General features: G+C 44.9%; 2 protein-coding genes across 7 annotated transcripts in view; both read left to right on the forward strand.

Moving 5' to 3' along the window:
- The first annotated feature begins 1,644 nt into the window (after positions 1-1,644).
- Slc35g2 (solute carrier family 35 member G2) lies at positions 1,645-19,972 on the forward strand. Of its 4 annotated transcripts, XM_060385438.1 has the most exons (3): positions 1,875-2,133; positions 17,177-17,299; positions 18,530-19,972. In XM_060385438.1, exon 3 carries the CDS (start codon positions 18,548-18,550, stop codon positions 19,784-19,786), a length of 1,239 nt encoding a protein of 412 aa, XP_060241421.1. In that variant the 5' UTR covers positions 1,875-2,133; positions 17,177-17,299; positions 18,530-18,547; the 3' UTR covers positions 19,787-19,972. The 4 variants fall into 4 exon arrangements, with proteins under 4 accessions (XP_060241422.1, XP_060241421.1, XP_021503667.1 ...); XM_060385439.1 differs by lacking the exons at positions 1,875-2,133; positions 17,177-17,299 and adding an exon at positions 1,645-1,854; XM_021647992.2 differs by lacking the exon at positions 17,177-17,299.
- Positions 19,973-25,490: 5,518 nt separating this feature from the next.
- Positions 25,491-27,892, forward strand: part of Nck1 (NCK adaptor protein 1) — a 46,996-nt gene continuing 44,594 nt past the window's right edge. The window contains exon 1 of one of the 3 annotated variants that reach the window (XM_021647994.2): positions 25,491-25,633. The gene's annotated coding sequence lies outside the window, so the exon portion shown is untranslated. Of the gene's footprint in view, positions 25,634-25,777; positions 25,894-27,892 lie in introns of those variants that run through there. The other 2 variants (XM_060385441.1, XM_021647995.2) reach the window with 2 other exon arrangements.

The raw sequence follows: 27,892 nt of genomic DNA on the forward strand, positions 1-27,892 counted from the left end.
TACAATGGATACTGAAGCCCCAGAGAATACTGTTAAGATGGCTATAGGAAATATCCCATCTTCTAGAACTAACTATTTAACTTACTGTGCTGGGACTAAACTCAAGGCTTTCAACACATACAGACAAGCATTCTTTCTCTGTGCTAAATTCTCAGCCCTGTGGTTTGTGTGTGTGTGTGTGTGAGAGAGAGAGAGAGAGAGAGAGAGAAGAATATTTCTATATAATCAAGGCTGGCCTTGAACTCAATATCCTCCTGCTTTCACCTTCCAAGCCCTGAAATGATCACCACCCTACTGGGCTCCCAACTTTATGAACTAAAATTCATTATAATGTCTTTTTAAAAAAAGAGACTATTTTAAAAAAGTGTTTGTGCACAAGCAGGCCTCGTGTGTGTGTGTGTGTGTGTGTGTGTGTGTGTGTGTTACTAAAAGGAAACCTCTGGGAGCCATGCAGGCTTGAAGGAGAAGAACAGATAATGGTCAGGCATATACACACAAAACTCCATCAGGGATTCAGCTTCTGACTTTCAGAAGAAGAACAACCAATCACAGAATAGTATTGTGTTTCCTGTGTGTCTCTCACTTGCCCAATCATCCAAAAGCTAGAAGACAGTTGACTTCACCATCAAGCTGAGTCCTGAGTCTCAGAGCAGAATAGAAAGGGATCTGAGTAAACTAAGGAGAAACTGTCAGGAGACCTTTGTCTTCCATGACTAGCACCATAATTCAGGCCTCGTCCTTTCTTACCTGCCCTAAGGTTGTGGACTTCCAACCTGCCTCCTGGATTCTCATTGCCTTGGTGACTTGGTCTGTTTTTTTTTCTTAATTTTATTTTTAATATAAAAACTTATATTTATTACAGTTTATTCACTTTGTATCCCAACTGTAGTCCCATCCTCCTTCCCTTCTAGTTTTGCCCTCCCTCCCTCTCTCCCTCATCTCCTCCCATGCCCCTTCCCCAGTCCACTGATAGTGGAGGTCCTCCTCCCCTTCCATCTGACTGTAGCCTATCAGGTCTCATCAGGACTGTCTTTCATAGTTTTCCTCTGTGGCCTGGTGAGGCTGCTCCCTCCTTAGGGGGAGGTGATCAAAGAGCCAGCCACTGAGTTCATGTCAGAGACAGTCCCTGTTCCCTTTACTAGGGAGCCTATTTGGAGACTGAGCTGCCACGCGCTACATCTGTGCAGAAGTTCTAGGTTATCTCCATGAATGGTCCTTGGTTGGAGAATCAGTCACAGAAAAGACCCCTAGGCCCAGATTTTTTGGTTCTGTTGTTCTCCTTGTGGAGATCCAGACCCTTCTAGGTCTTTCTATCTCCCCCTTCTTTCATAAGATTCCCTGAACTCTGCCCGAAGTTTGGCTATGAGTCTCAGTGTCTGCTTTAATACGATGTTGGGTAGAGTCTTTCAGAGGCCCTCTGTGGTAAGCGCCTGTCTTGTACATGATGCTCAATCTTCATTCAGAAAGGCAAATGGGATAGACATTGGAAGAAGGTGAAAATAAGGAACAAGACTTGGTCTGTTTTTAAGAGAGTGTATTCATTTAACATGGAGATTGGGGTATAAAAACATTTGCACTATGAAGACTTCCTCCACCATGCAAAACCTGGGTAAAACGCCCAAAAGGACTCTGGGATACCCCAAGATTCTTCTGTCCTGACGTTTATCGATGCTGGACAGCTTTTCAAACCTCAAGGAATCAACTTTAATTCCTACAACCAGGAAAAAATGTCCCTTCTCAGAGGACCATGTCGCCCAGGAGGGTAGTTGATTGCTTCTAACAGGCTGCCCTCACCCTCCCCAGCCCTCCAAGGACGTTGGCAGCTTCCATCGCCAGGGACGCTCACGCCTCTCGGTGAGGTCCAGTCCCCCGGTTCTAGGCTGGCATCCTGGTGGTCTCCCGCGGTCTTCCACTCCCATAGCGGCCACAGTGGGGGTTGGGGCAGCAGAGAGCGCAGGCGCAGTGCCCGCGTCTGGCGCCCCTCTCCTTGCTGGTCGCCCCTGGCAGCCCAGGCTGCAGTGGTCCCGGCCGTGCGCGCGGCGGCCTCAGCTGGCTACGGAGGCCAGAGCGGGAGAGCCGCTCCGGCTGAGTCCCCTAAGGCCCCGGGCGCATCCTCCTGGTCGGGACTCTCAGGTAACAAGCCCGGCGGGGGGTGGGCAGCAGCCGGGGGGTGCAGGGCTCTTGCCTGCTCGCGGGCTGGTCCCTCCGGGAAGAAGGAGCGCACGGAGTCCCGTGTCGGGGCTAAGTGGTCCACAGGACTCCTCGCTTAGGGTAAGGTAGGCTGGCGTCCGGCGCCCCGCCTACTTGACAGCTCTCCCCGGGGCGCGCGTCTCTGCGGGGCGCCCGAGAGGGGCCACCCGGTGCCCACTTCTCCCCGCTGCTGTCCTGGAGAGCGGAACAGGGGGTTGGCTGATAAAGTCAGCGTCAGCCTAGGGCCTCATCCCGGGTCCTGACATCCCGTTGCCGGTGTGGGCCCTCCCCCAGTCTGCATGGTGAAGGTCAAGGGTGTTGTCCCTCCTCTGGTCCACACAAGCTCGGGGAGCGCTTGTGGCGTCATGGGAGTGACCGCAAATGCAACTTAGAGAAACTGCTGGGTGCACTGAGGAGTCTCACAGAGAGAGATTCTGCCCGTCACTTTCCTGTCCCGTGTCGAGTCTCGAACTCCAGTCTTGGTGGGCCGAGCTCTTCGCGGTTATATTAAAAAAAAAAAAAAAAATCTTGCCTCGAGAGAGGAGAGGAGAGGAAGGGCCCAACCGTGGTCGAGGGTGGAGGTGGAGGCTCGGGCGAACCAGTTCCACCGCATCCGTTCACCGAGAAGAGAATGCGGACTTTCTTGACGGAATTGGTTCCAGATTTAGAATTTTACGCAGCGCGCGTCCGCTTTGGCTCGTTAGAGGGAGGGGAAGGGTCTCGAGGGCTGGCAGGAAGGACGCTGGTGCCGGGGAGTGGGGGCGCTGCGCGGATCCACGTCACCGTCCAGTCTGTCGCCGGCCTGGCCGGAGCAGCTTCCCTTTCCAGGGAGGACGGGGGTGGGGTGGGGGGGCTCCGCGACAGCCTCCCAGCAGGCGGGGAAGCGGGGAGCAGGCCCGAAGGGGCCTCGATGGCGAGCTGTTCTTCGGGAAGGCGCTTGGAGCGTAGTTGGCGGCGTCCGCAGGGCAGACGCGCCTCATGTCCCGGTAGACGACTTCCTGGGCCCACTCCAGCCATCTTTCCCTGTTGTGCACCTTTGCCAGAGATAGCCCATTGCCGAGGCCAGCGGGCAGGACGGGAGCCGGCCAGACCCCGAAAGCCTTCACAGGTGGTTTGAGCGTGGTCTCCTGAGGGTGACACTGCGGGGAAACGCGGTTCACCTCCGAGGGGGCGATCAAGCCTTTCAGCTTGTTTGATTACCTAAGCGAAAGCGCGCACTGAGAGCAGGCGCAGCAGTGGCCCTCGTGTGCGCGTGTAGGATACATGGATGAGACCATGCCTACAGACATACCGCTTACCTCTGTTCAAAGCTGCACACACGGCCACACACTTCCCAGAATCTTTATAATCTATCTATCTTTGTTTGTTTATCTATTTATTCATTTATTTATTTATTTTGACCTCTCTGGAGTTCTGGACTCTACTCATACTCATCTGTTCCAAAGGCGCCGGGCCTGTAGGCTGAAGCGCTTGGTGCCTGGCCAAGCAACTAAACATTCACACACACGTTGAAGTTCCCGAGAATGCTGTGCTGGAGGGACCGGGAGTGTAGTTCAGGGGTCGAGTACCCACTCGGCGTGCAAGAGACCTTATGTGGGCTCCTCGGTGCCAGGAAAAAATAAAAAGAAGAAAGAGAGAAAAAGACAGCGTGTTTGTTTAAAGAATTTTAGGTAACAGAGAAGTGCTTTATACAAGCACACGTGCGCTTTAGACGGACAGTTCTGTCTGTTGTGTTTATCCTGTAATTTTGAAGATTTATGATTTGCTATTATAGTCCTCAGCCCGTGGCTCTCGTATCAGGTGTTTTCGTTACGATTTATAACAGTAGCAGAATTACAGTTGTGGAAGTAACAACACCATCATTTTATGGTTGGGGGTCGCCACAACATGAGGAACTGTGCGAAAGGGTGGAAGCATTGGGAAGGTTGAGACCCGCTGTTAAAAGACAGTTCTGCAAAGAGCTTTTCTGTTGGTTTCCGGTTCGGGGACAGGGTCTCAGTGTTTCCTACACTGGCCTCGAATGCAAAATTGTTCTGCCTTAGCTTCCCAAGTGCTGGGATTTACATGGAATTTTGCATATATGCTACCTAGCCTAGTAATGCTATAATTTTTTTTCTTTTAAACAGATCTTTTTCTTTTTTCTCCTCCTTCCTTCCTTCCTTCCTTCCCTCCTCCCCCAGTCAGGGTTTCTCTATTTTAGCCCTGGCTGTTCTGGAACTCACTCTGTAGCCCAGGCTGGCCTCACAGAAATCTGCCTGCCTCTACCTCCCAAGTGCTGGGATTAAAGGCATGCACCACCACATCTGTCTTAATTACAATCTTATAATAAAATTCTAGAGGTAAAATTTGTGGTTCAAAGGATGGATATTTTTATTTTTTGAAACATTAATTTGTTCAGATATCTATTTTCTTTATTTGCTCTTGAGAGCATCTCCAAGTGCACCACATTTAAGGAATATTTACTGGGCAAACATTATTTACAAATTGTGCCTTAAAATGTGGATGAATAGATGCTTTATTTATTGTAAACAGTAAATCTGAATATCAAAAGCCCCATCCTTTCACCAAAATCAGGTTTTGTCAGTCCTCTAAACGTATTTTTTTAATTAGAGACAAAAAAAAACCACTTCATTTATTCATTAGGAATATTTCTTTCTCATGTTGTGACTTCCTCACTTATGTATTTACTTTCCTATTGGCATCCTTATTTTTTAACTCATGCAAGCCCTTTGTATACTATTGTTTGTTCTTCCTTTGAAACAAAGTCTCAGTATGTATCTCTGACTGGCTTGATAGGACTCCCTATGTAGACCATGCTGGCCTTGAACTCAAGAGATCCACACACAAGTACCTGGGATTTAAAGGCTTACACCACCACATTTTTTCTTTTTAATTTTGTAAACCTTGTTTATAGTATTATGCTGTATAGAAATTTTCAATATGTACTTTAGATTTCTATTAGAATGGTGTGTGTGTGTGTGTGTGTGTGTGTGTGTGTGAAATCAACTTTAGGGAGAAAGGATTTATTTTAGCTTCTAACTCAAGGTGAAGTGCACTGTGGCGGCTAAGTGACCCAGCTGGCACCATCACAGCCATAATCAGGAACAGAGAGAAGTAACATGCTATTTAGTCTGAGTCCTTTGGTGTGGAATATTTAATTTTTAGGAATTCTATTACAGTGTTTTTACTTTAAATTTAGTTTGTAGTATTTTAAAAACGGCTAGCATGCAATTTTTAAAAAAGAAGCCATCCTTTAGAATATTTTTCTGTAGCAGCAAGAAAATGTGTCCAAGTACACTAATTAGCCAAAAATGGGAATTGATGCATTATTTTTATTATTTCTAATTCGAGAGCCACCTATGCATGGAACTGATACACATAAAGTTGGTCACATGCCTTTTGGCAACCATCCTGTATGGATCAATGTAATGTATTCTCCAAAACAAAAGAAGGATTATTTGGGTATTGATTTAACTGTTCTGTATTATTTTCTTCATTTTCAAAATGTTTTAATTCACAAAGATGGCTAAGTTCCTTGATGCTTTCCAGCTTGGATAGACAGCGTTGCTATCCACACTTGAGACCTCCTGGCGGACCTCTGCCTATATTACTGTACCTAGCAATCTGCAAGTCTGTGGTTGTGGCGATGAGAATCAGACCCTCCTCAGCTGTCACATGGTCCAGGAATTTCTGCTTCCTGATGATCTGAACAGAGGATAACTGGATCCTCGCTTGGCTCTTCCAGTGTGTTAGCACTCTGCCGGTTCTAAGAGTCTTGCTTGCCTGTGTTGGTGAGACACCTGTGGACACGGATCGCGTTCTCAAACACTGGCACATTGCTGTTCCAGCCGTGAGCTACCGCGGTGTCCTCCTTGCTGAACGTTCTTCCTGCATGTGTTGATCGTAAAACCAGGCAAAATCTCCTTCCTCATCACCACACACAGGTTGTTTTTCCTGCCTTGAGTCTCTTAGCAGTAGTGGGGAGATGTGAAAAGGGAATGATAATCACTTGACTGCCTCCCCTTTGACTGTTTTCACTCATTTCCCTTCTGGTTTGTACCCAGGAAATACCCTTAATTTAGGCAGGGAAATGTCAGAGACCAGTTGAAACCATGGAACTTTTTTCCTACTCTTGGCCAAAATTTTACTTCACCCTATGTTAATGTGCTCACATAATTTAAGATATGGACATTAATGTAAAACTATATTGCTGAATTGTCTACTCTAGGCTCACATGTGCGGTACAATACTTTATGTGCGTGTAACACAGGTTCTGTTACAATCACACAGGAAGTCAGTCCTCATGCCTAACATTTTCCTGAGGTGTGTTTAATCACTTCCTGACTGTGTATAATCCTTGATTCGGGAGTGAGTTCTTTTTACTTCTGATAACACAGAATCAGTCAGAAGCTTTACTGGAATCTTTACCAGTAAAAGAAAAGAAAAGAAAAAAGAAACAAACTTGGTGATCCATTTTTCTATTGGGTATTTTGTTTTACCTTTGGTTTCTGTCTATTGCTGGCTGAGCCACTGTTCTGAACTGGGGTGAAGGTCTGGAGGGAGAGTGAGTGAGGCTGTTGAGAATGGTGGGAGATGACAGCCAAATTCTCATCTTATTTCTGGGGTCCCCTTATGTCAGAGTCAGGAGATATGGGAGAGTTTGACCAGAGAACTGAGGAGACGAAGCTCTGCATCAGCTTCAAGGATTAAAGGTCCACAGTGAAAGAGTGACTCTCTTCAATCCAGGCATCGTCCTCAGTCCTCATCTTTGTTCTCGGAGTGGTAACAGTTTATCAGGGGCTCCGGTGATGTACACACACAAACCACAGTGAGAGAGTATGTCAAGGACTGCCATAGCATCCCAGAAGAAAGTGTTCCAGCACCCAGACAAAGAACAGATCATGTAGACAGAAGCTTTTCCAAGCGAGTTTCCAGCCCCGGTTGTCTCAGGTTTTAAACAAATGGCTTTGTGTTCCCTCATGATGGGAATCTGGCTCCTGTTAGCCTCAATAGATTTATTTGCTCTTTCTTCTTTGATGTAACCAATTTCCTGACCTTCAGCTACCTCCTTGACCCAAATCTTCCCAAGACTCAGTCCTGCCGGTTCTGCCAGCCTCTCCACAGACAGAAGAGAACTGTGGACCAAGAAATTGAAATCTCAAAGGTGCTAATTGCTTGTTAGAGCCTTTTATTGGATCTTCCATCCCAAAAATGTCCACTTATAAAACTGCACCAATGAAGACACTCAAGTAAAAAGAGGCTCTTGGGTAATGAGATGAAGAGCTAAGGAGGCAGAAATGGACCGCGAGCGAGCCCCCAGGGATGTGACCTCCATAAGAGACATGGGGATCAAGGGTAGAGCAGCTCAATGAGGGCCATGGTTGGGAGATTCTCAACCATCTCCAGTATCACAAATACCCTTGTACATGTGTGTATGTGTGTGTGCAAGCGTGTGTGCGTGTAGGCTTGTGAGAGTCAGGGCTCCCTGTGTCGGGCTTGTCAGGCTTGGTATTGAGCATCTTTACCCACTGAACCGTCTTCCCACACCCTTCTCTGTTAAGAACACATTGCATGAAGGCATAAAAATATCACTTGCTCTATTTTTGAAGAGGGAAACGTTGCTTCTTGGAGCAGCTTCCGAAATTGCACTCCTAGGAGAGAGATGACAGTATCTTCTGCTTTAGTGCTGACTCCACTTCCTGGTCCAGAACATCAGAAATCTGTGCGCGCACTGAAGAGCAGCATGCGGTCCGTCTGTCCGGGTCAGATTTTCCCACATGAACGTGAAGATTTATGGGGCGGCAACTATGCAAGAAAAGCCAGTGGTGATGATGCTACATTCTTTGCCAACATTTGGAATCTACATTATATTTTTAGTTTGATATGAAAATGCCATAATACATACAGACACATGCATACACTGATTCCTTCAAAAGTAGTAACAAAGGCATCTCCTCCAGTTTGCAGTCACTTACCTCTGTTTTGGTTTGAGCATGAAACACCATCCATTCATATTTTCCCTGTAGAATGGTCTATTTACCCACAGCTTTACTCCCACAGATGGCACAGACATACAAGAACTGCGCATGGCTTCTGGGTGACTTGTTAGGCTAACATACAGAGTAATGATTTCTTTTGCCTTCTTAAGAAAGTAGGTTAAACTTTTTTTTTCAGCTGTTAAACAGATAGGTACTTACATAGAAAAATAAAAAAACATACAAGTACATATGCATATATATAATATACATGCATATGAATCACTCTATATAAACAGAACCCGGCCATGAACATTCTTTAGGGTTATTTTTGTTGTTATAAGTCAGGCATGTATCTCATGTATCTCAGCTAGGCTTCAAACTTTCTCTGTAGCCAAGGATGGCACTGACCTCCCTGTAGTCCTACTTTCGCCTTTAGAGTGCTGGGATCACGGGCCTGTGCTACCGTGTCTGGCTTGCGTGGTGCTCGGCATCAAACCCAGGGCTTCGTACGTGGGCAAACACTCTTCCAGCTGAACTCCAACCCCATCCCATCCCGTGGATACTCTTTTATAAATTTCTCTTAACTCAATAATATGACATACATATTTTCTTATATCATTACATGCACATATTATTATCCTTTGGAGCAGCTGTGTGTTACACTGATGTTTCCTTTGGCCCCTCCTCAGTAGTGGGCAATTAGGCTCGTTCTAATTTTTCATCCTATAAGGAGACCCATGGAGACTGACCTTATGTGTGCATTTTATGTGCCTCACCGATGATAACCTTAGGTTCTGTCGCTGGAAAGGGCATGGCTGGGAAACTCACACATGTGAAAATGTTGCTAACTAGCTTTCCATGAGCTGGACGACACAATGCTTATCGTTAATGTACAGGCTCCTTGGCAACGACAGGGACTTGGTAAAGCCTTTTCACCTCTGCAGGATGTATGTAGTCTACATCCATTAATAAAGTGTGGTGACTTTACTGTATCTGTATATACTGTGTTACCTACCAGGTATTATAAAGTTTACTTCGTGGTGTGACTTATAGTTTGGTCTGAAACAGGAGGGCATCTAAGGATCATTTCTTAATGGTCTCATCTTTGGGACTTTACTGAAATACAGTATATGGGAAGGTGACTGAATTGTAACTTTATTAATTGTAACATCAGTCTGTCATGTGAAGAATTAGTTACGATTAAAACAAATCAAATATGTGAAAATTTGGGACTAATTCACTGTGGCATTGCCAGACATTGGCCTGTAATGGAATTTGAGGGCTTAGGCTTGGTGGTCACACAGATGACCAGCAGGAAGAACAGTGCAGATGGGGGCAGGTGGTGCGTGGAGTAAACTGTCGCTCCTGGGGTGTTCCTGGTCTTGTTCAGAGATTCTTGCAGATCTAAGATGGTTGGAGGGCGTCTTTTAACTCAGCTGGGATCTTTGATATTTTTTCATAAGAGTTAGGTAAATGATAAGCAACCAAGAACTACATCAACAACCAAGGAATTTGTTTTACACTTAATTAGCATGTAATCAATACAATAAATCAATGATTTAACCATGTAGATACTTGTAGAAATGTTATAAAACAGAAAAGGATCATTTAACTAGGCATAGTGGTTGCACACCTTTAATCCCAGCACTCAGGAATCAGAGGCAGGCAGATCTCTGAGGCCAGCCTGGTCTACACAGTAAGTTCCAGGACAGCCAGAGCTTCACTGTAAGACCCTGTCAACTCCACCCCCTCAAAAAAACACCTGAAAACAAAAACCAAAAAGAAAAAAAGATAATTTATTCTTTCCCTTCTTTCTAGCTATGCCTCCCTTTTAACCTTAAGAGAGTCAGCAACAAGCTGAATTTAAAGGTGCAGGTTTCCCTGCAAATTGATTTTGCTTAAATTTTTTTTCTTTCAGGCAGGAGGAAAATAAATGTCAGATGATAAGTATGTGTCATCTGAGAATGGCATATTTTATGTAAATTGATAAAACTGCTTTGAGAGATTAAAAAGGCTCTGCTGGGCGGGGGAGTGCTGATTCTAAGTTGTGACACTTGGGTGCGGGGGGGGGGGGGGCCCGAGGCTCAGGCAGAGCATTTGCTTGACATGCGTGAGGCCCCAGGATTGACCTCTAAGATCAAAGAAGAAAGATTAATAACACAAGCGGTGGAAGTCTTGTATTCCAGCATGTTCTTAGCTGCCAGCCGACACGTTCATTAGTGTGCTAGCATGGATTTTAAAGTGTCACAACACACTCACTCTGTGCCAAGCCACGCATCATCACCTCCACATAAGCCAAATCCGTCCACTTGTTTGAAAACTACCACATAAAAATAAAAGCTTTTGTGAAAAATGCCTCTTTTCAAAAACCTGGTATTGCCAGGCATGGTGGCTTATGCTTTTAATTTCAGTCCTCTGGAGGCAGAGGCAGGTGGATCTCTACGAGTTTCGGGCCAGCCTGGTCTACATATTGAGTTCTAGGACAACTATACAGTGAGACCCTGTCTCAAAAGACAAAATGAAACAAACAAAACCAAAACCCGGAAGCCCTGGTGTACGCGGCTTGTTATAATCCATTAAGTCACTGAGTATCACTGAGAGGTGAGGAGCCAGGCTCCTCTTACACCAGCGTGTGTGGTCGCTTTCAAGATGCTGGCACACTGGACGGTTAACCTGGCCACAGCCAGATGTCAGTTCTACTCCCTACCTCCCTTTTCCAATACATTCTGCTCTTTCCCCCCAAGTCTTCTGTTCAGTGCAGCTGTTGCCTCACAGTTTCTGCACAGTTTGCAGGTTTCTCCCAGGGATCTCCTGACTTTGGAGATCTCTTTGAGCCTCCAGCTCAAATCTGGACTAGCTTCCCTATTCAATGGTCATCTCCCTCTCCACACCCAAGCCCTCCAGGCCTCTCTTCTGACCTCTAATTTGTGAATCCTGTGAATATCACTTTTGTCCCTCCTACAGGCCAGATGCAATGAGCCCAGGACAATCCATAGGTCCCTGTTCTACTCTCCATGGTTCAGCCCAACCATTCTTCGCCACTTTTGACCACATACTTCTTGCTCTTCCTAACATGGCTCATTATATCGTCTAGTGCCATCTTACCTAATTCAATGCAGTCTCTGATAGCCCCATCTTCAGCCAGCCTAACTCCTTCAAAGCAGCCTGACTCTCTTGGAAAGTGTCTGCTGTTCAGCCTCAGATGAGGATTTTCTCACTCAGCCCTTTGCTGAAGCAGATTTTGGCCAACATGCTGAGGTGCTTGTCATTTAGCCTTATATAAGCTGATTTTTTTTTTCCTAGCCTAGATCACGATCACTTAGCTTTGGCATTGTTATGTACCTGTAAGCATGTCATCATCACAGACAGTGTCACCACTGACCATTCAGGAGACTGGTACAGTGATGGAGATGGATTTGGACTCTGTCATCCACATCCCTTCTCCACTTCTTCTAAAGAAGGATGTGCATTTGTAAGACGGTTCCAGGGTCAGGAAGTGCAGCCAGGGACTGTGGAAACAAGGCTAACAATGGCTCCTGTAATACACAATGCAGCTGTCTAAGGGCTGGACTGTCATGGCCAAGTGCTACAGCTAGATTGAAAATGCAACAGACTTGTCCCTGCTCACTCAAAGTACATTCCCCCTCATCAGCATTAAGAAGCTCATGGATAGATTGAAGAACCTTTATCCTACCACTTTTTTTTTTTCATGGTAGGATCTATGTCAGGACCTCAGGTATGCTAGAAAAGCTCTCTGCCACTGAGGCAAATAGCCAGCTTTTAAAACTTTTGCTCTTGTCTTTTGGTTATTTCTGTCTGTGCAGGTGCATATGAGTGCATGGAGGTATGTGAGCAAGGGGAGGCTGGAAGTCAGCCTTCGTTGCTGTTTCTCAGGAGCTGTTGGCAGGGTCTTTCGTGAACCTGGAGTGCCCTGGTTTGGCTAGGCTGTCTAGCCAGTGAGTCACAGCAATCCTTCTCTCTCTGAGTTTATAGTGCTGGCATTGTTGCATGTACCATCATACCAAGCTTTTACACGTGGACTGGAGATCAAACTCAGTTCTTCACACTCACATGTAAAGCACTAACTGACTGAGCTAACTCCTCAGCTCCAACTTTTTAATTTTCAAAAGACAAGTTCTCACCATGTTGCCCAGGCCTGCTTTGAACTGGACTCTATAATTTGGAAACAAGTGCCATTTTTTCCCCATTTCCCTTCCCTCCTGACCTGGTTTGAATAAGAAAGGCCTCATATGCTCATATATTTGAATACTTAGCAGAGAATGGAACTGTTTGGAAGGATTAGAAGGATTAGGAGGTGTGGCCCTGTTGGAGGAGGTGTGTCACTGGGACCGGGCTTTGAGGTTTCAAAAGCCTCTGCCAGGCACAGGCTTTCTCTCTCGACTGGCTCTTGCATCAGGATGTAGCTCTCGGCCACTGTTCCAGTGCCATGTGTGCCACTAGGCTCCCTGCCATGATGACAATTGACAAAGCTTTTGAGATGGCAAGCCAGCCCCCAATTAAGTGCACTCTTTTATGAGAGTCGCCTTAGTCGTGGTATCTCCACACAGCAATAGAACAGTGACGAGGACACACCACCTATTCCCTTTTCTTTGTTTTTAAAAAAACATTTTTATGTGTATATGTGTGTGGCTGTGTTTGCATGGTTTCATATGCACCACATGCATTCAGTAACCAGAAGAGGGAGGTGGAGCTCCTGAGACTAGTCATGGGTGCTTGTGAACTGCCATGTGGGTGCTGGGAGCCAAAGCTGGGTTCTCTACAATAACAGCAACCACTGAACCATCGCTCCAACTTGCCTTTTTTTTTTTTTTTTTTTTTTTTTACTTTTGAGACATAGTCTGGCTTTGTAGACTAAGCTAGTCTTAAACTTGTAATCCTCCTGCCTCATCCTCTCAGGTGCCAGGATTATAGGTGCATGCCACCATACCTAGTTGAAAGTCATCCTCTAAAATCCCCCAAATAACATCTGAGTATAAATACGTAAGATGAACTACTATTTCGTCATGTCTACAAATTGTGTAGGGATTCCCCAGTCAATTTAAAGCCCAGGATAGCCTTTTCTCTCCTTTTTGTCCACTACGATGTGGGCTGTTCTGCTCTATCATATCTCCCCTGCCATGAGGAACTGAACCCTTGGAAACCAGAGAGATGGAAGATTATGTCTGCCAAAGGCAGAACACTGTGTGGGAGATGCGGGTTACCTTGAATGTAGAGACTGGCTACTTGTGAGCCCTGCCCTTGGGTGTACGTCTGAGGAAGCTGACTAGTAGAACAATGTCTTTGGGCTCACTGAGCAGATAATCACACATGGGGTACACACATGTGGGTATCCCCATGGACACCTTACTTCTTGACTCTTACTTCTTGGCCACTTGCTGGGAGACATGTTGGACAATCATCTATTTGGAATTCACCTTGGCATCCAGCCCTGCGTTCCCAGAGCTGGAGATGCTACTGGGATTGCCAGATCACTTCCTGTACCACACAGTAGACAGGTGGTGCCTGTGGTGACAAATCCCTGTCTGCCAAAGGGGCTAAGTAAAGAAGGAGAAGCAGAGCCCTGGCCTGACTGTACATCCGAGCACTTGGGAGCCTTGAAGCAGAAAGGAGAACTTTCACACGTTGCCTCAACTATATGAGACCCTATCTCAACCCCCCACAAATGTCAATATATATTAGTGCTTACATGTGCGAGAACATACACAAACACACAAACACACACATCAAAAATTGAATCTTTTTTAGTCTTCAAAACTTAAAATGTGGAAAATAGGTACTTCTGGCTAGTATAAAAAGTACTAAGAAATTAAGCAATCACTTTTTAATGTGGATTTAACGTGGATATAATTCTGGTAAATATTCAGGTGATAACTTGGAAGTATTTTGAAATACTTTACCTATTTCACAAAGCCAATTCCAATGTTAACATTTATTGATCTATTGATCTTAAGCAAACTCAAGTGTATCTTACTTTAGCCCCAAGTTTGAAAATAGAAAAAAGGCACAAATGAGTCATTTTTGCTGCTTTTAGCATTAGAAAGACCTGTCTCTAACTTTTCAGTGAACCTGTTGTCCTCAGTCATTCACTTGAGGTTCACAACCATTTTCTCATGTTTTTGTTTTTTTTCCTTCTCTCAAAGCGTAGAGCCTTGAAAAAAAAAAAAAACATAGCATCTCATTTTAGGCATTCCTTCTCACTCCCCAGTTGGAAGTATGCCTAGACAGAACATTTTAATTTGCCCCTTGCTTTTTGAACACAGAGAAAGAGCAGTTAGAAAGGAAAGGATGAGCAGTGATGGGTCCAGTCACTGTTTAGAGTAGCAAGGAAATATGAGCCTTTTGGGGCCAAGTGATTACAGTTGGTTTTGTTCAAGACAACGAGGCACTAGGCAAGAAGGCCAAACATAAAAAAAAAAAAAAAAGGCAAATCGTAAGCCCCATAGTACAAAGGTCTCCAGCAGCGGTCCTGAGGACCTTAGGCACAGACCTGAGAAACCTGTATTTGCATGCTCGCAACAAAGAGTCAAAGACCCTGATAGAAACAATTCCAAGTGTCAGAGTGTGAAATTAGGACCATTGAGGGACTCATCATAAGGTATCGGCTTATGCTACTGTGAAGCCGGATAGCAAGCCTGAAGTCTACAGAGAGGAAGTCAGGGAGGGGAGATTAAGAGCAAGCCGGAAACTCGTGAACACAGACTGAAGCTTTGCTGTGTAAGAACAGCACGGAAAAGTAGTTGATGGGCAGGTAGGAACTTTAGGGGCATCAAATATTTGGATCTCTGAAATTATAGGAGGACTAAGCACTACTTAGATATACTCATTATGTTAGCCCAGTCTTTTAATTAAGTTAAATTCAACTGGTTGGGGCCTTTTTTTTTTTTTTTTTTTTTTTTTTTTTTGAGACAAGATCTCCTGTAGTCTGGGCTGGCCTTGCCAACCCTGTGAATCTGACCCTGGCCCTGAACTCCTGAAGTTTCTGCCTCCACCTTCCAAGTGCTGGGATTACACCTTGATCAGGGGCTTTTAGTCACATCTACAAAGTCCCTTCATGACAGCATTTAGATTTGGGTTTGATTAAGTAGGTGAAGGCTGTAGTTGAGCATGGCCTAGTTTACACATCAATAGGCTATTACACAAGAGGAGCCAGTATGTGGGGTGTCCCTTCATGTTCCTTCCTTGTTGTGCCAGGATACTAGAGACGCTACAGCCCGAAAGATGGGGACTTAGGCAGTTACGACAAACCTTTCCCTATGGCAGCTCACAGCTGTCTGTTACTCCAGTTCCAGGGCTTCTTGTACAATCCCTCACACAGTCACCCATGTAGGTAAAACATCAACATCAAATAAAACACTGACATGAACATAAATAAACAAAAGATAAACACCGACATGAACATAAAATAAAAATAAATTATACATAAAAGGTAAACCTTTCTTTACATTAAAATATTTGTGTATCATATGTGAGTGCGAGTGTGCATGGGCACACAGGTACCAAGGCATGTATGTGGAAGTCAGAGGACAATCTGCAAGAGTCAGTCTTTCCTTCTACCATGTGCGTTCCAGGGACTGAGCTCAGATCGTCAGCCTTTTTGGAGTGCACCCTTGGCCACTGAGCCATCTTGGCAGCCTGATAAGCCCTTCTCACAGTCCCCAAAGGGAGAAAAGAAGGAATAAAGTAGCAAGCCACACACGCCCTAATCATGCCCCTCGCGCTGTGGATTTGGCCTGGCCTGTAGCAGGGAAGGGGAAAGCTTTAAATGGATATGAGGTAATATTTTTAACAATAGCCGCAAATGAGAAGTTATGGAATGTAAAATTTCATTAAGATAATTAGTGGTCATCAAGGAAAGGAGAATTGACATAGTTAAATCGGGTACAGTTACTAGGAACATAAAGCTCCAGAGCTGAGCCAAGAGGGAAGCGACATGATTACATTACACAAATTAGATTAGAAGTGCTGCAACTGTTTAGACAAAGGAAGAGCTGGAGACGTCAGAGGAGGCTTGTTCCTAAAGACAGATTCGAATTAGACCCTCACAGGCAATTAGTATTTAGAAAGTTGGAGCCGAGGAGGAACTAGTAGAACAAAACCTTGGAAAATTATTTTTATATACATGGTACAAGGTCAGGGAGGACACCATACAGATTCCTGGAGCAAAGTGTGGATGCCAAGGGGCTGAGTACAGACCAAAGCCTCGCCAAGCAGGGTACCAAATGCCTGGCAGAGAGTTGGATTCAACGTTTCTTTTTTGTTTTTGAAACAGCATCTCACATGACCCAGGCTAGCCTCAGATCCACTCACTGTGTATCTGGGGATGGCCTTGACTTCCTGGTCTTCCTGCCTTTGCCTCCTAAGCGTTGGGATTGCAGGGGTTCCCTGGGCTAGTTGAAATTTGATAGTGTAGGAATGAGGTCTGTGAAGAACCCTAGACTTTAGAATGGAGAAAACTTGGAGTAAAGTTTTTTTTTTTCTTTCTGAATCTTTTAAAGACCGATTCATGTGACAACAGAATAACACAGGTGGGATTTAGGGGTGGGCTGGAACTGAAGCAGGACAGACATGGTGCCAGGGTAACATTCTAGTCTGGAACCCACACCAGCTTCATCTAGAATAATGACATTAACATGGAATTATAGAAAAAAGAAAAATCTGAGAAATATTTCAAAGACAAAAACAGTAAAATTGACAGCCAGTTTGGAGTGTGGTGGCAGAAAGGATAACTCAGAGTATCCCTTGATTCCTAGCTTGGGAATCTGGAGGGCCTGTGAGATCACCAACAGAAGTGAGGGAGTTGGGAAGAAAATTTCTTCTTGGAGTTTGAGTCTGTGACTATGTTGGAGCATATTAACGCAAAAGCCATGATTTTAAAATGGAGACGGCTAGAAATAAAGGACACTGGTGGAGGGACTGCAAGAAAGAGGTTCGTTAGGAAATTGGAGGGTCTGGAGGCCTGGCTGGTATTTTTCCATGTCTTCTTCCAGCTGAAGAGGACCTTCAGAAGAAAGGGAGTAGACCCAACAGCTGGATGTCCAGATGGTGTCAAAAGAACAGAAATGGATTTGATTCTGGGGTCATGGTGTAAGACCCTGAATTGATGAGTTTGGGTAAGAATTTGGAGAATCATGAGGATAAAAAGGTTTCCTTTTTTGTCTCTTCCATTTTATGGTGGAGAGTTCCAATGGACTTGTGATACGATATATTGTGAGATCATCTTTTAAGGTAGAAGAAAAGAACCACTGAGAAGGGAAAAAAATTGTTCAAAGAAAGACAAGAAGGTGCAATGAGTGAGAAAGACCAACACTGTAAAAGGTGCCCAGTGCTTCATTGGATAATTGTAGGTGAAAATAGACGAATTTACTGCTAACATTTATTGAGAGTTTACTATATAAAGTGCTATGGTAAATTCTTTATATCCTTACTTTGAACTGAGCTTAATATTTTTCCTAATCAACAGTATAGCATGATACCAAGTGCTGGGATTAGAGGTATTTGCCACTGCGCTGGGCTTAGACTCTGTTATTATGTAGAACTGATGATGTAACTGATGGGAACTGATGAGATAGCTCAGTGGTTAAAAGCACTTCCTGCTCTTTCAGAGGTCTTGGCTTTGGCACCCAGGACTTATGTGGAACAGCTCACAACTACCTGTAACTCCAGATTCAGGAAATCTGACACCCTTTTCTGGCCTGTGAGGATACCTGCATAAACACATACATAAACACTCCCCCCCCAAACACACACACCCACACCCACAAACACACACACAGTTTTTTAAAACACGTTAGATTTATGTACTTACAATTTAGAACATAGACAAATGGACATAAATAAAAAGGCACGGTGTGACTGAAGTTGCTTTTTAATTTTTGTGTATTTTTAAAGATGGGTAGAAATGAAAGGACTGGAAAATATTATTGTGTCATGAAAACTGAGACACAAAGCTGAAAGAGACAAGCTGGGTATGTGGTGCATGCCTCTAATCCTAGCAGTTGGGAGTTGGACACAGGGGGACCAAGAGTTCAAGGACAGTATGGGCTACATGAGACCCTATTTCAAAAAACCAATTAACCAAACAAACAAAAGAGCTAAGTGAGACAAAGAACAAACAGAACGAGACACTGGGAAAGGTTTACGGTATGAGTGGTAAGAGGGTGGAAAGTTCAATTGAGCTTCATTTATGTGATAATGCATATACCAGATCATCTTCTCCTATTATAGTTCCTGGAGTCCTTATGAGCTCTGCCTCTCATTGTTGACTTAGTATCTATTTATAAAATAGTAATGCAGTTTTCAATGGAATGAACATGTATATTTTTCTTTTTTCCTTTAAATAGAATTTGTTATCTGAAGAAATGGATACTTCTCCATCCAAAAAATATCCAGTTAAAAAACGGGTGAAAATACATCCCAACACAGTCATGGTGAAGTACGCCTCTCATTATCCCCAACCTGGGGATGACGGGTATGAAGAAATCAATGAGGACTATGGCAGGTTTATGGAAGAAAACCCAAAGAAGAGTCTGCTGAGTGAAATGAAAAGAAAAGGAAGAACTTTGTTTGGAACGATGGACACTCAGCCGCCATTGACAGAAGACCCAAGAGCCAGTGGCATGGGGCAGTTCCAGAGCTTTGCAGAAAGAAACATTTTTCAGTCCCGAAAAATGTGGATCGTGTTGTTCGGGTCCGCTTTGGCTCATGGATGTGTGGCTCTTATCACGAGGCTGGTTTCCGACCGCTCCAAAGTCCCCTCTTTAGAGCTGATCTTTATCCGTTCTGTCTTGCAGGTCTTATCAGTGTTAGTTGTGTGTTATTACCAGGAGCCTCCCTTTGGGCCCAGCGGATATAGATTGCGACTTTTCTTTTATGGTGTGTGCAATGTTATTTCCATCACCTGTGCTTACACCTCCTTTTCAATAGTTCCTCCCAGCAATGGGACCACGATGTGGAGGGCCACAACCACTGTCTTCAGTGCTGTCTTAGCCTTTTTACTTGTAGATGAGAAAATGGCTTATGTTGACATGGCTACAGTGGTTTGCAGCATCTTAGGTGTTTGTCTTGTCATGATTCCCAACATTGTTGATGAAGACAATTCTTTGTTAAATGCCTGGAAAGAAGCCTTTGGGTACACCATGACTGTGATGGCTGGGCTGACCACTGCTCTTTCTATGATAGTGTACAGATCCATCAGGGAGAAGGTCAGCATGTGGACTGCGCTGTTTACCTTTGGGTGGACTGGAACGATCTGGGGAGTGTCTACTATGTTTGTCCTTCAAGAACCCATCATCCCTTTAGATGGAGAAACATGGAGCTATCTCATTGCTATATGCATCTGTTCTACTGCTGCATTCTTAGGAGTTTACTACGCCTTGGACAGGTTCCACCCAGCTCTGGTCAGCACAGTACAGCACCTGGAGATTGTGGTAGCTATGGTCTTGCAGCTTTTAGTTTTGCACATATTTCCTAGTGTTTATGATGTTTTTGGAGGGGTGATCATTATGATTAGCGTATTTGTCCTTGCTGGCTATAAACTTTACTGGAAGAATGTAAGGAGAGAAGATTATCAGGAAATACTGGACTCTCCCATTAAATGAATACCTGATTATTATTAGCTTGTTATTGTCTAGTTATTAACATGTACACTGCCATTTTAATATTTTCCTGTAGATGTCTTTTGTGTTATATTATTGATAGAGTTCTATATAGTATAAATAATTGTGAAGATGCAGAAAAATATTCCAGACTAATATATAAAAGCATAAATATTAATAGATGAAATATGTCTGAATGGTGTCTATAATTATTAATAAAATGTGATTGTGGTAGATGAGTATCATTCTCCATCACTAATGACACAAGACTAGGAGTTTCAGATCAAATTTCTGTGGCCATGAATTTCTAAAACTCAAAAAATGTTTCTGTTTTCACTTTGAGACAGGGTCTCTGTAGTCCTGGGACTTGCTCTGTAGACCAGACTGATCTTGAACTCACAGAGATCTGCCTGCCTTGGTCACCTGAGGTTGGCATTAAAGGTGTGTGTCACTATGCCTGGCAAAAAAAGTTTATTCTTTGTTGTTGTTGTTTGGTTTTCAAGACAGGGTTTCTCTGTGTAGTCTTGGCTGTCCTAGACTTAATTTGTAGATAGACTCAGCTGGCCTTGAACTCACAGAGATCCATCTGCCTCTGCCTCCCTGAGTGCTGGGAATACAGGTGTGTGCCACTGTGCCTGGCTAAAATGTTTATTCTTAATGTTTTACAAATATGCAACAAACAGCCTTCAATATTAAAAAAATATTTATTCATGAAAATTACACTATTGGATAAAATGTTGAACACGTTAGCTAAAGTCCGTTTTTCCTGTAAAAATCTAAGAGGTCCTAAAAGGGCTTGAGTTGAGATGAGTAAGGGGAGGGGAGTCTAAACATTAGAATGGAAAATTTTGTTTCCCATAGTAGGCCACATTAGGCAATGTTTAGGGGAGGAGGGTAGGGTATAATGATTCTCACTGGCTGTATATAATTCATCATACATGCCAGTGTCTTGCCTGATGATGTGGAATCTACCGTGTGGGCAGAGTCTCCTTATCCTCATCTATGTAAATCTTTTCCATGGCTGTTCCTGTCTATGGTTCTATGGTAAGTATTAAGTAAAGCAGACACGCCATGCTTAAAAAAAAAAAAAAAAAAAAAAAAAAGAAAAAGAAAAAGACGGTGGCATGTCTATTCTCCTGATGAACTCTAAGCAGCTGTGGTTTCTTGGTCAACATTCGCACAAGATAAAGCTCACCACAATTCCAGCATAGATGGGAGAGGGGCCCTCCAGGACCCATGCCTTACCGAGTTCTTGGAGGGAGGAAGAACAGTTTTGTCTGTTTGTTTTGAGGATGTTCCTACTGGTATGTTTCTGTGTTCCAGGTCTCCCAACCCCCAACATATAGACACCATTAATGGGACTTACTGGGTTTAAAAAAAAAAAAAGTCATTTCCAGGACTGCTAGGGCTACACAGAGAAACCCTATCTTAAAAAAAAAAAAAAAAGTCATTAAGTTGGGAGGGGGACATGTTGAGAGGCATACAGGGAGAGTCAGAGGAGAGAAATGGGGATGGATATGATCTTACATCATTGTATACATGTATGAAATTCTCAAGAATAAAGCAAAATTATAATTAAAAAAAATTAACACACCAACAGTAATCATGAGAGAGCAGAAAACTGACCTGGTATCCGGAGAATCGCTTCAAAGGGGCCTCTAGGTCTGTAAAAGCATACAAGATAGCATTAATTTGAGTCTAATTTGGGTCACTATTAATTCTGCACAAGCACATGTCAACATGACACTGATTATTAAGGTATCGTCTCTTAGCTTCCACTCCCTTTTGTCCTTTCCTATGTGATGTTAAAAGCGCAGACCTGACACCTTTCATTTTTCTGATGCTAGCTAGTACCTCTCACAGGGTTCTGCCTACGAAGGACATTCCAGAGGGGCTGAGCTTGACAGCAAAGGACTGTAATTCTAGCTGCTTGGGAGGCTGAGTCAGGTGAATTGCAAAGTTCAGGATTAGCTTTGGCAACCTAGCCAGACCTGTTTTCAAAAGGGGGTCTGCCAGGGTTATAGCTCAAAGGCAGAGCACTCAGCCTACTATACAGCAAGGTGCTCTAGGTTCAACCCCCAGTACTGCAAATAAGTAAGCAAGTCAATAAATATATTAAATAAATAAATAAATAAATAAGAAAGCACAAAAGAAGCCAATAGAGGAGGATTAGAAGGCAGAAAGAGGAGGGATTTTCTGCTTTCTATTGCCTTTATCATCTGTTGCTGTTTGACTCCAGCAATCAGCAGGACCTAATTTTATCCTTAAGTTACTTTTGGCATTATTCCTTCCTACAGCCCCTGCCTACATCATTTCCTCTGAGTGGTAGAAAAGCCAGCTGGAGAGATTCCGCCTAGATGTCTGAGCTCTATCATGGGACATGCCTCTGAGCTTCTGAAATTCTATAGTCTAAACCTCATTCTCCCTTTTCACTGTCCTTAGGCTTGATAACTGATCCATGAAGCAATCTCTGGGTTACCTCAGTGTCTTCCCTGGGCCCCCAAGCCCCGTCTGCCTGCCCTCCCTTTTGTCTATTTGAGTCAGGGTCTCACTATAAACGATGGCTGGCTTTGAACTTGGGGTGCTTCTTCCTGCATCTGCCTCCCCAATTATGGGATGACAGGCATGAGCCAGCAAACCTAGCTTCAGTTTTTTTTTTTTTCAGTCCATTAACACATAATACTAAATCTCCAGTGTGATCTTTTGTAATTTCTGTTTTCCTGAGTAAAATGTCACCAAACCATCTCCAAACAAATCCAAAGCCACTAATAAAGTACCTAGCTTTGGGAAAACGTCGACACTTAAATTTTCAGGGATTACTAGACATTAGTTATCAATAGACATTATACAAACTGAACCGGGCGCGGAGGTGTGAGTCTGTAATCTTAACTTCTTCGGAAGCTGAGGGAGCATGCTCCTGAATTTGAGGCTGGCTTGGGGAATTTAGCAAGATCCAATGTGCAAATAAAACAATTAAAATGGCTGGGAGCATGGCCGGGTGGCTGGATGCGTGGGCAGCACCCATGAGTTTCAGGAGCAAGCTGCAGTGTGTGTGCCCAGACATAAACACACATGCAAATGAAAGCACAGAAAGGGGATTTGGAAGGATGGGGGTGGGGGGGGCGACGTGGCAAGAACAGAGACTGGACTAAGAGGTGCAGCATAAGAGGAGAGAAAACAGGGTAGAGAAAAAAAAAATCAAAATAATATTAACCAGAACGTTTTAAAAAGCGATTCAATCTAGAAAACAAGCACCAGCAATTAGAAATCTGGGGGCCTAGATCAACGTCTGGCAGGATAAATAGAAAAAGATACCTAGAAACAGTGTAACTTAATCGCGCACCTTTGCTAATGGCGGTGGGGTTACTGAATCTTAAAAATAACCAGAGCAAAAAGACAAATATATAGAAATACAGTAAGAGCCACAGGGCCAGTGAGATGGCTCAGTGGATAAAGGGCTCTTGCCACCTGACAACCGGATAATTGCAACCCATATGGTGAAACGAGAGAACCAGCTTCAGAAATTTTTCCTTTGACTTCCACAGGCTTAATGCCTTCATATTATGCAACCCCTCCCAAGTCCTTCTTTTTTTGCCCAAATACTCTGACTGCACATTTCCCCTCTCACTGTGGCTTAATGTCTCTCTGTCCCTAGATACAAGTGTTGTTGCGTTTTGCAGCTTAATAATTCAGGTTGATTTAAATCTCAGTATCCTTCACTGGTATGGACTCTTAAGATACACACCATACACAGAGGACCCTTTTCAGCGTAACTAAACTAAATCCAGAAATTAAATTTAGTTGGTAGGGCCCACTGCTTTCTACACTTCAGTATCAAGCCTGTGATCACCCCTTGCTAACACATAGGTCGGGCTTTCCCCCCTAAACATTTCTGTCTGATAGGAACGCTAAACTAGGTTATTCTAACTATTATAACTGACAGTTATATAAACTGTCAGTAGTTTCCCGGGAAAGGCCTTAAGATATGGAGGGTTCATATTTCCTTTCTTTATTATCCCAAATCTCCTCCTTTGGAGTTAATGGGGGTGAGCTGCCTGTATGATTTTCGTTTACTTTTGTGTAGCCCTGGTTGTCCTGGAATTTGCTACATAGACCAACCAGGCTGGCCTTAAGCTTGCAGAACTTGAACCTCCCTCTGCCTCTCCAGTTTTGAGATAAAAGGTGTGATGGTCTATATGGTTTTTTGTTTTTGTATTTTTGTATCCCTGTTTTCCAAGTCAGGGATTTTCTGTGAAGCGCTGGCTGTCCTGGAATTCACTCTATACCAGGGCTGGTGGTGATCCACCTGCCTCTGCTCCTGTAAGTGCTGGGATTAAAGGCATGTGGCACCACCACCCTGGGCTCTGTATGTTTTTAAATATATAATTTGCATTGCTTATTTGTGATGCTAACAATGGAATGTAGGTAGAGTATCCTTTGCTCAGTTTTATGGTCTACTTCTCTCATCTAAGGCTAAGAAGGGACCACAGGTAATCTGTATTTTACCTAGGGCGGGCCAACCTATGTATCCGTCAACATGCAATTAGCAGGAAAGTGACTTTTTAGGACTTACAGGTAGGGCCTGTAGTTTCAGTGAAACAAAGGGGCTGGAGAGATGGTTCAGTGATTAAGAGCATGGTTGCTCTTCCACCGGGCCTGGGTTTGATTCCCAGCACCCACAGGGTGGTTCAAAACCATCTGTAACTTCAGTTCCTGAGGATCCTATACCCTCTTTTGGCCTGCAGGGACACTAGATAGGCCTACGATACACAAATATACCTACGCGTACGCCAAGCATCGAAAACACACAGAAAATAAAAATAAAAAGTGAAAGAAAGACGTACTAACGCCTCCATTATTGACAAGGATGTGCTAGGCGGAGTCGCAGGGGATGAGCGCTCACACAGTTCCTCATTTACTAGACTTTGCAATCTAGGTGTATGGGTGCAGCCTACGCTGGAGGCAAAAACAAAGTTACCTAACCTAGAGGGTTTTGTTGTTGTTGTTGTTTTTTTTTTTTTTAGGTGCCACGCCCACACTAAGCAACAAAAGTGGTTAGGAAATAGTGAGGCAGGTTATGTGTGTGGCCTCGAGGCTAGTTACGTAGGAGAGTCGACTTACTGATGCCTTGGCAGGTGGCTGTGTCACTGCCATCATGCTCACCCCAAGGGCAAAGGTAAATGTCTTTTTCCCAGGGCTTGGAGCCCAGAGTGGAGGCTGCTCACGCGCCAGGGCACTCGGAAGTCCCTCAGACAGCTTATTTCGGTTGCGGTGTCAACGGACAAACATCCTACATTTTCCTCCGAGGCTTGTTTCCTTTGTCGCTCCCTGCCCCTAAGAGTGTGCAGCTGCTCGGCCCTCGCGGGGTAGTGTGGGTCGAACTCGGGGCCACTGTCCGACACTGATGAGCGATTACAATGACAGGTTTCAGCAGCGCTGGGAGAGGCGGAAAAGTAAGCAGCCACTGAGGAAGCTGGGGGAGAGCGCAGCCCGCGGGGCCCAGCGCTCCTCACCTTCCCCTGTCTGCGCCCCGCGCAGTCTCAGCTCACACCACGCTCAGCACCCCCCCCCCGCTGCTGATTGACAGGCCGGCTCGCCCAATCCCGAAGCGGCGCATTCCGCTAGAGCGTCGGGGGCGGGGACCGGAGGCGATGGGGCCTATTAGATTGGTCGTGGAGCGGGGTTTCCTGCCCGCACAGGCCCGCCCACCGGTTGCGCGCGCCCCGCCCCTCCCCGAGAGCTACGCGGCGGCGCAGCACAGGCCTCGTGCGGGAACGGCGTCCGGTCAGCCGCGGTGGCGTCCCGGTGCGGCCCTCAGGCGACTGGAGCCGCGGGCTCGGCGGAGGGAAGGTGAGGCCGTCTTGCCCCGACGCACGCACGATCCACCCCGGGCCCTCCCGGGTCCGCCCGCGCCTGCCTGTTCGTCTCCCGTCGCTTCCTCTTCGCCGGCGAAGTTAGCCCGGGGGCGCCGTCTGCCGGCGGCGGAGCGGAGTGGAGGGGGGCGGGGAGGCCGCCCGGCGGAGCTCGGCGTCCGCGGCGCAGAACGAGCCCGGCGACCCCGCGGCCTGTCGCCCGGGCTGCGGCCGCCGCCCGGGGAGGCGGACAGGCAGGTGTGCGGCGCGCGCTCCCCCGCGGGAAGCCCCGTCGGGGTCCGCGGTGGCGTCCGGGGCCGGGAAGGCAGGGGCGCGGGGCTGACAGGAAGGGCGCCCTCACCTCCAGCCGCCGGCGGGAGGAAGCCGGCGAGGGGGACATCCTCGGGGCGCAGCCTCCCCTCCCCCTCCCGCCCCGGGGCAGGAGAGATGGGGGTGGCCGGGGTGGGGTGCGGGGGGACCGTGGATTTGGGGTAGGTCCAGGAAAAACGGCCTGCTGGGTCGGTGTCGGGCCGTTTTCTGCTCAGTGCTAACAGCTGGGGGAAGCTGTTGTTTTTTTTTTTTTGTTCACGGTTGAGAACCGTAACATCATCATGAGCATTATCGGTCGGTTAGTGTCCAGCCGAGCTGAAGTCAATCCCCTCCCACCACCCCACCACCCCCCAAAGAATGTTCGTTAGGCAAGAATCCTTAGGACTTAGGAAAGAATGAGGTGAAGAAGAACTTCCTGACTTGGATGGGGAGCAGTGAGAATCAGTTGTCCAGGCAACAACTGGGTCAAGTTTTGCAAGAAGTGTTCATTTTCGAAACCCTGACTTAGGTAGCTTTATGATCAGCCTGAACGATTTCTTCAGCTCCTGGAAATCAGTTGTTTGCTTTCGGTCCTTATTGAGGTCACGAAAATCGATGGAGAAATGGTCCGAGAAGAAAGTTTTGCTTGATAATTTTCAGTCCCGTTTTAAAAATAGACATTGCACGCACATCTTGATGGTAAATCAAGGCATTTGCATTGGTCGATTGGTACCTTTTTTTTTTTTTTTAATCGTGGCCGCATTTGGTGCTTTCTGGGAAAACTGATCTGTAGGAATTGGCTAGGATAGCTGTAATCGTGCTCAGTGTTGGTATCTCGATCAGTGTATGAGCATTACGTTTTAAAAGCCTCCTCAAGCATTTTTGTTTGCTTGTTTGTTTAGACTCTCCTAGTGCTTATAGATCTCTGTAAATAAGTTGACACTTTAATGTATTGCTCTATTGAACATTGAGTGATAGTTTATGCTGCCGGTTTTCGTACTTTGAGAACTTTGTTTTCCAGAGTTCAAGGCTTGATGTGATTATTACAAATAAATTTCTTCTTAGGAAAACTTGAAAAAAAATGAATTAACAATGGTAATGTGGAAAAAAAGTGCATGGTCTCAATGCTAGAAAATCAAATAATTATTTCACCGATAAGTAAAATTGAAGGAAACTTGAAATTACTGACCAGTTAACAGATGTGACAGTTTTGAAGACGGTTTGACAGGCCCACATGAGTCTCATTTTAACCTATCTCAGAAATAGAACTTTAAAGTCTTCCTTTCAAAACTGATGCTGTTTTGTGCTATCTTTCTTTGGCGATATGTTATGTAACCTGTTTTCAGTAACCAGACATAAACCTTAACATTGTCCCATTTCTTTTAGGCATTTTCTTAAAAAAAAAAAGTCTTTGTATTTTGATACTGTTCTTTAATTTGTTTCTGAACTGCTCACGAGTTCTAACTGGGTTTTCTACCTGGATGTTCTCAATTGTGTTGTGCCTGTGCTGATCTTAAAATAATACTTTGAGCATATTTTTCACTGTTTAGAAACCAGTAATATCTTTCATCTAAATTTCACAGTCTTTTAAGGGTTTATTATTTTATGTGTTTGAGTATTTTGCCTACATATACGCACACCATGTGATGTGGATTCTGGGAACAGAACCGAAATCCTGCAAGAGCTTTTAACCACTGAGCCATCTGTCCAACCCCAGAAGACAATTCTCTGTATATTATGAAAGTAAAATTTTGTTAAGCTTTCCTTTCTTTCTTCTTTAATTTCTTCCTTCCCATCCTGGGAAGTCTCTCTCCTTTTTTCCCTCCCTCTCCTGTCACTTTTTCCTTCCTTCAGTTTGGAGATCAGACCCAGGGCTTCTTATAAGCCACTGAGTTATATCATCAGTCCAAAGTTCTGTTTTTTAAGAAAAGATTGGTAATTACATTTT

The sequence above is a fragment of the Meriones unguiculatus genome, chromosome 6, assembly GCF_030254825.1.
Source record: "Meriones unguiculatus strain TT.TT164.6M chromosome 6, Bangor_MerUng_6.1, whole genome shotgun sequence".
Lineage (NCBI taxonomy): Eukaryota > Metazoa > Chordata > Mammalia > Rodentia > Muridae > Meriones > Meriones unguiculatus.

What these genes read in the sequence shown, in the direction of transcription:
- Slc35g2 (XM_060385439.1), top strand. Translation starts at nt 18,548, where the DNA reads ATGGATACTTCTCCATCCAAAAAATATCCAGTTAAAAAACGGGTGAAA.